General features: G+C 32.7%; 1 protein-coding gene across 1 annotated transcript in view; it reads right to left on the bottom strand.

The window, feature by feature from the left end:
- Positions 1-3,371: 3,371 nt before the first annotated feature.
- Positions 3,372-11,273, bottom strand: part of LOC105625746 — a 75,152-nt gene continuing 67,250 nt past the window's right edge. The window contains exons 3-5 of the mRNA XM_012207067.1: positions 5,244-5,359; positions 4,169-4,499; positions 3,372-3,605 (exon numbers count right to left, since the gene is read on the bottom strand). Of these exons, the coding sequence (XP_012062457.1) occupies positions 3,372-3,605; positions 4,169-4,499; positions 5,244-5,359 (681 nt within the window). The remainder of the gene's footprint in view (positions 3,606-4,168; positions 4,500-5,243; positions 5,360-11,273) is intronic.

Below are 11,273 nucleotides of genomic sequence, written 5' to 3'. Positions count from 1 at the left end.
GAGAATCGCAATATCGCTTCTCGATACAGTAATGGAAGACATCGCGGCGGTCGCGAAATCACATTCAATCTTCCGCATTTTTCACGGTCGTTACTAAAGTGATTCTCGTGCGCGAGAAACAGTCAGAAGTGTCTTGTAAAGTGTCGATGGTTACGCGAATGTTATTATACAATCGTTATTAATAGATATCGCGAGTTTAGCATCAAATGCTTTTTTATGTGCCTCGTGGATTCTGTTAGGATGTCCATTCAGTAGTTTTGACTCTTTGGATCATCAGATTAAACTCGATTTGAAAGCTCTTACAGCATAGAAGTTCTAGACGCACGCCTAATTAAGAATCCGTCATTAACTATTATTTTTTCGTCGATGATGCAAATATGCGATTGATTCGCCAAGTGAACTCCGTACGAGTGTAACGGGTAAGTAGTAACGCGTTACTAGTCGTAGGATGGTATAATTAATTTGAGGTATAATCTGTTCATTAACTTTGTCTTAGAACAATTTAAATAATAATAAATTAATAATAGTACAGACCACACACATAATTCTTTAAGGGATTTAGGATATTAAACATCCTTAGGACATCTCTGATGCTGCTTTACAAATTAGAAATGTTAAATTTTTATAGTTAGTGTAAATGATTATATTTAAAAAATTATATGCATGAGTGAGTCAATTCTGTTCAAATATGAATACAGTAATTAACACACAGACAGTGATCATGATAATTATTGTTTTGAACGCATCATTTTCGTAATTAATGTAATTAAAATGTCTATATTTAATGTTATAATTATAAGATTATGACTTAATTGGAACATGCAATAAAATAATAATTCTGTCGATTAAAAACACAATTAATTACGATTAATGTTGCTTATAACAATCTTATCACGCTCGAATTACTTCAAACACAGAGAACATTCTGGAAAAAAATGAATACCAAGAATTTCGTGAAAAATATCAATGATAGAGTTTAGTAATTTAAAATCTATATTATTCGATCTAGAAATTGCATCAATAGTGAGTATAAGAATATTATTTCATTTGCGCGTACGACAAATGTGTCAGGACAGAGAGGTCCTCGGATCTCTTTATTTTGTAGCTAATCAAGATTTGAAAAATTTATCATACGATAAAAACGCACAATGAAACCTAAGGCGCGCGTTTATTGCATTTAAAATTCTACGATTGCTTTACTTTATTTCTCGTCGATATACATAAAAAAATATTCTTATCCTTAGATATATATTCAACAGAAAGTTTATTTAATAAATTTATATATTTCTACTTGAAAGAAATTATACCGAGTATCCCTTTTTGACATACTATATTTTTGTGAGTAGATAGACTGGATTAAATTGAATCGAAAAGTTCCCTATCATTTTGCAATAGTTAACGAGATATTAATTTCTAAAAATTGTCAACCAAGCGGATAAAATCGACAACTTCAAGAGAATAAGATATATAATATAATAGCTTCAAGATATTTTTCAGAATTCTTTATGAAATTATTCTTAAAAATATTTCTTAAAGAATAACTCTCTTAAAGAACTCTTAAAGAATTCTTAAAGATATCTCAAAGTTATTTTATGCGTCGCGCGATTTTAGACAATCTACTCATTGGATAACTAAAAAGAAATTAATTGCAAAATGGTAAAGAACTTTTCCACGCAAGTTTAGTCTACTTGTTTATAAACGATGTGTCAAAGTTTGGGATACTCTGTACATGTATTGTGGAAAAAAGATATAATAATTGAATAATATAATTGAATCAGATTTTATAACAAGTGTATTAATGACGTTTATGTACAATGTTTACACGGCGATACAGAAAACATGTCCGCATGTTTACGAAGGTGTTATGATACAACAAATACTAGAAGTCATTTATACTATATATTAATACGGCAGTTATAATGAAGAAGTAGATATCAAAAGTAATTAAAAAAGCGTTAATATTATGAAACATAGACATAAAACAGCAACATCCTTATTTCCCGTGGAAATATGTACAGCTATGCATTAAAGATTTTTCAGAAATTAACGTGCTAATATAAAATTATTTTACGAGTACATGTAAATTAAAAATATAACTCTCTACAATACTCTCCACAAATCTACATTGCACATTGCAGTAATATAAAGATTGATCAAAACTATCAATGTGACATGCAAGAAATTAAGAGAAAAAGAGTAGGAGAAATATTTTAGTCATTAACATAATATATTTTTCATTTACGCATCGTATCGACGTGCAACGAAAATTTGCGCAGTGAAAAAGTCTTAATCTAATGGTTTTATGTAAATATTTTTCCGCATTTCTTACGAGATAGTCAGATTTATTAATAATTGTCATGGCTATTGGCACGTTTTACTCTCAATGTTTCTTAAGAGAGTCGAATCGTATTAGTTTAAATTAAATATACTTTACACCAATTTTAAATAGATTTTAGTAGTACTATGATTCGCATCTTCGTTATCGAATAACAATGTGCCTCGCAGATCTAGATATAAATGCAATGAGTTAAATTCTAATTAATTGAAATATTATTTATCTTATTAAAATTCTCACAAGCTACCGAGTACATACAAATATATAATATACACGTAAAAGTACAGAATGAAAACTGGCCGCCGGTAAAATGAGGATTAGATGTAATTAAGCTATTAAATTAATGCGCATCAAGTCGCCTATTTTAAGAATTGATGAAATTATCTCAATATATTATTATCTTGAAATATTGTTCTTGAAATGCGACATCAGTCAATTATGTTTATTTTGAAAGTTTTCGCAAGTGTATTGAGATTTGATTCTTAAAAAGTATCGCATATGAAAAACTAAAAAATCTATAATGTACATAACGTGTATTATAGTATTTTTGTACACTTTCGTATGCGATACCTTTCAAGAATCCAGACCCTTGTTCGTTAGCAATCGATTTGTAAGATTGTAACTTCAAACTAGCCAAATAATTAATGAAATTTGATAAATCATACCTATATTTAATTATTAAAAATTTCTTATCGAAGTAATTGGTAATAAATAGGAAAAAAATATTTAAAATACGCTAAGGAAAATATTTGTAAATAAAGCACCAAAGAGTATAAATCGGTTGACCGACTTCAAACGCGTTTACAAAACGGCGCATTCTACATTCCGCAGTAATGTCTAATAAATTATCATTACGTAAATAATTGTCATCAGAAAAATCGATGATATGATTGTTGGTAACGTTTCATTGCATCCGACGATTAGTAATATTCTTCAAACGCACATTCCTACATCTTATACATAATCTCACATTCGCACGCGCATTCTCTTGTCAGTCGCAATACAATTACTGTCATTAGGACACGAATCGACACTTTCACGTTTCAAAGTCCGACTCTTGATCCCTTGGTTGACGCTGTTTGCTCTTCGTTTTCTTCGTCTTCGCCGCAATTTTCTTCTTCTTCGGCTTCGGCATGATCTCGCAGCTGCACCCACTTCGTACTCTGATGTAATCCAATGTCCATTCGGATCCGCTCACGGTGTTACCGGAAAACGCGGGAAAATGATGGCGTTCCCTATGGTGGTGCCTTCTGTGCTCCTCCGTTCCAGTCTGGAATTAATACAATAATTATCCTGTATCCCTCGATAACTTTTATTTTCAAAAAATTATTATAAAAAGCAAGTGATTCTTATACATATACTTTAAAAAGTATTTAATATAAAGTTGCGTATTTAAACAAATTGCATAATTAATAAATATTATAATTAATTACTTGATGCGCCTAGTTTAGTTAATTGAAGAAAAGAAAAAATGTGCAGAACACGACTCGTCGTGTGTAGTAAAAGATTGAAAAATCATCGTGTATATTAAAGGTTACGAATAACATTTTTTTAAATAAAGGAGATTATATACTGTTAAATCTATGTCAATCTATGTGTTTAATCTAATGTGAGTCACCTGCTTACTAAATATATGAGCCTCACATTAAGTTAAATTTGACACTATAGACATTACACTATAGACATATTAACAGTGTATATTTTTTTTCTAATATTTTTCACGAGTCTTAATTTATTTGAAAAAACTTCGTGTAATGCTAGAAAATTTTTAAGTGTCCATAGTGTGTATTAAGGATTCAACATTAAGGATTAATGTTGAATTCGTGATTATACCTTCGATCCAGGACTCTTGATGATAGCGTACGTATACGAATGCTTTTGTACGCATATGGACCGGTTGCTGAATTTCCGATCGACGAACCTGCACGGCTTGCCGACAACGTCTAGCCTGCAGGAATACTCGAAGAATCTCTGGACGTTCTCGCCATCTCGATAGAGCTCGACGTACATGTCTTCTCGAGTTCGACCGCCAAACGGTTCTACCATTTCCTCTATCGTAGGACAGCAATCGACCGGGCGGCCGTCCTCGCCTTCTTGACGCAGTATCATCTGCATCTCTCGATATGTCATCCGCTTGTTCGTCGACTCCTCTAGTGGTTCTGCCCTGCGAATTGCAACGGCAAACATTTCTCCTGTTTAATCAATTCTTGTATTTATAATCGACATTGTTTCCTAATCAAAACGTAATTTCTCTCGATCAATGTTCTTTAAGAGTGCAAGCGGATGTTATTTACGGAACTTTCGGATTAAATTCTAATCGTCGCGTAATCACGCGTACGATCGTCGTGTTAACAGGAGACTTAATGGGAAATATATGTAGAAAAAATAATAAAAGCACGTTTCGGCTACACCGCAGCGTGCCCTGTTGAATTTAAATCGAATTCTTACCACCGAAAGAAACGCTGATATTATTCCTCCCATGCCAAGCGCGCTAATAGCTTGTATCTAAATTACGCGATAGAATGTTGTAGCGGTTTAAAAAAAATTTCATGGAACATGATATTTTACTTCGTTTCGTATATATTATTAACATTTTATACACCAGCAATAATAATTAAGATAGCGAATTTCGCATGCGATTGATAAAATAAATATCCAAATGTAATGCACACCGCGTTTCAATAAATCATTCGCAAATATTGTTATAAATGAACCGTGAATATCGAAAACAACATACAAATGGATAATATACAAATGGATAAATGTATATTTTAATACAGAGTTAAAAACTCCGAACTAAACTATTAAAAAGAAATTTATTTTAATTTATTTTAATTAGATCGAACAACTCGGTAATATTTTCTCGTTTTATTTTTTCATCACATTTTGTCCGAAAATTTTTACTCACCAGCGAGAAATATGTCCTCTGAAAGGCTCTTCCCTGGGCCTTCGAGAGGAGGAGGATAAAGTCAGATTGTTGGCGGCAGTAAGCCGCGGGCACAGGACTGCGGTCAGCCAAACCACCTGCAACGAAAATCATGAGAATGCTTACATTATTTATTCGCGTGCCTAATAAAATTTTCCTTCATCGAATTTATGCAAATTGAAAACATAAATATTAATATTTATCGAAAAAAAAAACAGCTTTTGCTAAAGTACCTAAAAATTTAGTTAGATACAGATCTAAAAATACTTTTATTTGGACAATTAAAATAACTATATAAGACATTTAAATTGATTACTTAATTAAATTGATTACTTAAATTGAAAATGTTAAAACTTTTTATAATATTGCCATCAACATTTAAGCTACATAAATATATCGATAGTCCAACAAAATTATTTTTAGAACTGTATCTATATAAATTTTTAGATACTTCAGAATTGTTCTTTTTTTCTTTAATATATATATATATAACTTTATAATTACTTGATTACTATCTAATATTGTACAAAGAATTATTACATTTTTGTATAACAGTGTAAAAAATGGTGCATTTATATTTGCGTTTGATAGCGATTGAAATAGATTTCTATCGCAACAGGTACTGCATGTCTTAGCGCTACGAGCGTGATATTTTGACGCGGCGCGATGTAAACAATTCTGTCATATCTGAGACGGATATAGAACAGAGACTAATGTGCATGACCTTACAATAAATTTCACGAATTGTCAGATTAGAATTGCGTCAATAATAATATCGCGGTGAAGAATCGCGCGTGAGAAAATGCTGAACAGGAGATTGGTACGAACGTGCAATAAAGCATGGGGTTAGTCACGCATCGTCCGAATCCGCGGCACATGTGAGCCGGTGAGCGAGCGCGGTATACGTGTAAGCTTACGTGAAGGTGAAAACATTAATTCGGCTTATAATTTTTATGCAAAACAGGCCTCACGGCGCCGCCGCCGCCGCCGCCACCGCCGCTGCCGCTGCCGCTTACTGCTTGTTAATACGAGCGTGCCTCTCTCAGTACACCACACCACTTTCGATTTAATTGCGCCGTATAACTCGTCACCACACAAAACATGCGGAACTTGCTTGCTTCATTCACCGGAATAAATCTAAATCTCTTTTTTTCCAAAAAATCCTCGAGATAAAATGTAATATTTATTGTTTATATTACTCCCACGAAAAAAGTGGTATTCGTATAAAGAAATGATCCTAAAAGAGATATAAATATATCGCAAATGAATTCTGTGGTTAAATTTAAGAAAACAAAGTATTGTGTTATTATGGATTAGATTCTAATTTATAATAATAGAGAGAGCATTATTATCGACGACACTTATCTTTCATAATTACGAAATGCTATCGAAGGGTCAAACGACTGCTTCTCGGTGCGAGGCCTATGTGAACGAGACAACGCGATATAGCCGACGTTTAATTAAGCCATCATTCGTCCGAGTGAACGGTTAACTAAGCAGCGACGCCTTCTATACGAGGAACTCGTCGTATTGGGCAGAAGACCGCACGTTGAGATTAAAAGGATATTCATATACGCGAGACCACACATCGCGCTCTCCGCGATCTTTATCGGATTCTTGCATCAGCCGAACGAGGAAGGAATTCTCTCACTAGCAACGCGATTTTAATCGTATAGAGATGTAGTCGGTGGCAGACATTGCGGCATAACTTAATGACACTTAGCGTTAATTACTCGCTAAATCGAAATATCAAACGATTATTATTGCTCCATTGCGACCAAATTGCGCGATTGTGTATGCGAACGCCATTGAGAGAGAGAGAGAGAGAGAGAGAGAGAGAGAGAGAGAGAGAGAGAGTTATTAATATTGTACTAAAATTGGATAAATAACTGGTACGTGTAATAAAATGTATGTAAACATACGATGAAATTATCTCTCACACACAAACGCGAAGATTTCACGGCAACGCTCCTAAAGAAACGTTAAGTTAAGCCTCGCGGTTGTGCCCGGGCCAAGAAAACGTCAATTAGCGCCCGCGAATTCTTCTCTCCCTTTCCTTTTGCGATAATGAAACAGCCGGAACGATGCCCGAGAGAAGCACTTTTGCGAAAGTTGAAATTAGCCGGTCGTTTCTTGGGACTCAAGAGAGCACGAGATAATTCCGGATATATTTCGACGGGCCGAACACGCTTTCATAATCCCGTTCACTCCAACCCCGTCTGTTCCAATCATCGTTCATTTTAGCAATTTTTAACTAGTGACAGTCTGACACTTCATCACTACCCGCCCTGATCATTATCAATCCTTGGTGGATAAAGATTTACCGCTGTGGCTGTCCGCGCCGTATAAGAGCCGCGTAAGCTACGGCACATGGATTGCAAACTCGTTTACGAATATTGCATCACGTATATACAGAAGATTTGTATATTAATCGTCAGAAAGTACGGTTTTAATATTGTAATTGCATTACAAGTCGCCATGTGACAGTAAAATTAAGTGAGAATGACGTTTTTATGACTTCTTTACATTCTGCGAATCCCTTACTTTCCCTTACTTTTAAATGTAATTTATGTACATTTTAATTCTTCCTTTTATGTGTGTTCCAAATTGGCCAGATATATTTCTTATATCAGGATTGTCATAAAATTGGGAATTAAGTAAATCACGGAATTATCAGGGAAATTGAAAAATAGGAAATTGAAATTAGGGATTTTGCAAACTTTCTGAAAAAATTAAAATTCTTGTTTTTAGAAAAGTTTAATATTTTTTAAGTTTTGGGATACTATCACTTAACAATTAAAAATGTAAACAGTATCAGCAATAGTAATTAACGCACTCGTTGAAAAAAATTTACTGTATAAATATATTAATAAATATTTCTTTGAATATTTGTAAGTAAACATTTACTGAATGTTAACATTAATGTGTTATATTTGTTTGTTACAACAACCATTAATTTGATTTAGCTCTTTTTTTTCATCAAGTAAATATTCAGATACTACAAATAAATATTTACATACAAATAAATAATTTAAAAAAAATATTTAAGATATAGTAAATTTTTTTCAGTTATTATGTTAAATTAATCCTTAACAAAATATTTAAAATTCTAAATCAGGACAAAAATATAAAAAATTTTTAAATATTTTTCAAAATTAGAGAAAAATAAAAAATTTTATTATATCTATATTTTTTATATGTGGAAATCAAAGGAAAGTTATGGAATGAAGAACGAAGAATTTGTGACAACTGATTTATTTATTATTTTATATCTCGATTAGTAACAATTACTAATAAAATTCTTCCTTCTCATTATTTATACGATTTTTAAAATATCTAGTAAATACATTTTCAGAAAAAGTTAATCATATAATTGATAAAAATGCGTCACATGTATATCAGTGTAATTAATTACAATCATATTAATTATATATTGATACCATGCTAATAATACTAATTATACTAATGACAGTAATGACATCTAATTCCAAAAGTTACTTAAAACTTATTCGAAGTGATAAAGTAACATTTATTTTTTCCCTCTCTTATCCCGGTTATCTTCGCTGTACGATGTATCTTAACGAAAGAGGAAATACTGTCTCTGCCACGTGGAAACGGCGGAAAATAATTTGTGACGCAATTAGAGTCCCATAACGCATTGGCGATGACGCTACATACCGGCGATCGGATCCACCGGGGGCCGACTAGTTCTCCGTATCTCATGCCTCCTGGAATGCACTCGAGGCCCTGCGATATACCTATACCTATCCTGGCTATACCGATAAAGTTCGAAGAACCCCGAGAAGACCGGTATTGTAAGAACGCTTATCAGCTGACGTGTTTATGCCCCCGCGCGCGCCACGTGGATCGTATTTGTGCTCGCTCTGAATCCTATTCTTTCTTCCTGTCGCAAGTCATCAATCAATGACAATCAATGACAATCGATCTTTTGTACGCATGCAAACTCATCAGTGATTATCATTAGGAAATTAGTTATCCCGAAATGTGTTAGAAATCTTTGACCTGGTTTTTCATTTGGTTAACTTATGATTAGGCTTAACCTGATGATAATGTAAAAGTTATATTTTTTTATCCAAGATTAATTACTAAACTGATAGTTTTGTAGTGAATAACTTTTAAAGTTATCACTAAAAAATCATTAGTAATTTAACAAGTTTAATAATTAATTATAGCTAGAAAATTACAATTTTAACATTATCAAGTGAGGTTATATCTAAATCACAAGTTAATGATGAAAAATCAAGCCTATAAGATTCTTGGAAGAGAAGAATGTGTCGAAAGAACATGAAATGATTGTCTGCGTTTAGCAGAATGTTTTTATGCAACTATTGGAAATATTTTTCGCTGAGATAAAATTATTTCTCTAGACAAAAAAATCTTACTGAAGTATCGAAAAATTTAGCTTGATATATTTAGCTGAATTTTTATATAGACATAAATTTGATAATAATTTTATAGGACATTGAAACTGATTATTAGAATGTTAAAACTTTATACGATATTGCTTAAGTTTAATACATAATTATTTTGATGATTCAACAAAATTATTTCAGATCTTTATCTATCGAAAAATTTTAGATATTTCAGAAAAATTATTCTTTCCAAATATAAAAATATAATTCAATCAATGCGAAGAAAACTTATAATAGTAGCAAAATAAATATTTTGCTGAATGAAATCATTGAGTTAACAGAGAATTTTAATCTTCAATTTCAGAGATGAGATTTGAAAAAATTTTATTCACGTTTATGTTCAACTTTTATATTTTTTACCTCTTTGTCTAGTACATTTAAAAAGAGACTTTCTCCTATGATTCATAGACACATTCATCGTCCATGATTACTATTAATTCCCGCAACGAAACGCAAATAAACGTTTAATTAAAATTCTAACATTTGTGTCAAGTCTCAATAGCGTAATCGGCTTGCGTTATTTATTACCACTGTCAAGACCAGCGGCGAGATTTACAGGGTATACCGAGAGATCTAAGCAAAGGTTATTATATTTAAAAGGCATACATGCCTAGAAATATGAGGTCACCGAATCGTAAAATACGCATTCGCAAATATCGTAAGGAGAATATTTGTGCGAAACAGAGTCGTAAAAATATGCAGAAAATCGCGACGGCGGTATAAACTGTGATCGTAATAAAAATTCACGATCCTTCTACCGTGTATATTGCGCGAATGGAGGCGGCAGTTACGCGTGCAAGCATAATCCAACAGGCATTCTCTCACCCGCCATTGGCCGCGGGATTTTTCATCGTGGATGCCGCGGGTGCAGCGATTGGAGGAACGCGTGGCAATAATTTATGGGCCACTTTGAGTGCGGTTTCCCGTTCGCAGAAATTGCGCCGCATTAAACATTGTTCATAAAAGCCGCCCGTTTCGATGTTCCGTTCCATCATAAATAATGAGATATTGTATCATATCGATAATAAGTCATCGCGAGATTGAATATCAATCCCATGCCGTAATGAATGACGAAAGACTCTCTTTCAAAATGCATAGAAAAATATCCCATCCTACTTGGTTTTCATCGTACTCGAGTATGCAAGACTCCGCAATAAGGCGCAGGCGGTAATATAACGATACAAGACTTTATATATTATGTCCTCACAATTGAGAAAATATCGCTAAATATTCTCTTAGGGATGACTGATCAGTACAATCATGTGGGCTTACCGACTTTAACACGGACACTTATATTGTTTATATACATCTACACATCATTATTCACATTCCTATATGTGCGTTTTTGAAGATGAATAAATTGAAGAAAGATAAATGCAAAAAATAATTCTGTTCTGAAAGAAAAAAAGATGCAAAAATTACAGAACAATAAGAGATATAATAGATTAAAAAATCTAATTTTATATATATGTATATATGTATATATTAATATATATTAATATATATAAATATAACTAATTCAGATATACTGTATATATATATATATATATATATATATGCACACACACACACACACACG

Source organism: Atta cephalotes (assembly GCF_000143395.1).
Source record: "Atta cephalotes unplaced genomic scaffold scaffold00003, whole genome shotgun sequence".
In the NCBI taxonomy this organism is placed as follows: domain Eukaryota; kingdom Metazoa; phylum Arthropoda; class Insecta; order Hymenoptera; family Formicidae; genus Atta; species Atta cephalotes.
This window is presented reverse-complemented; position numbering and strand designations above follow the sequence as displayed.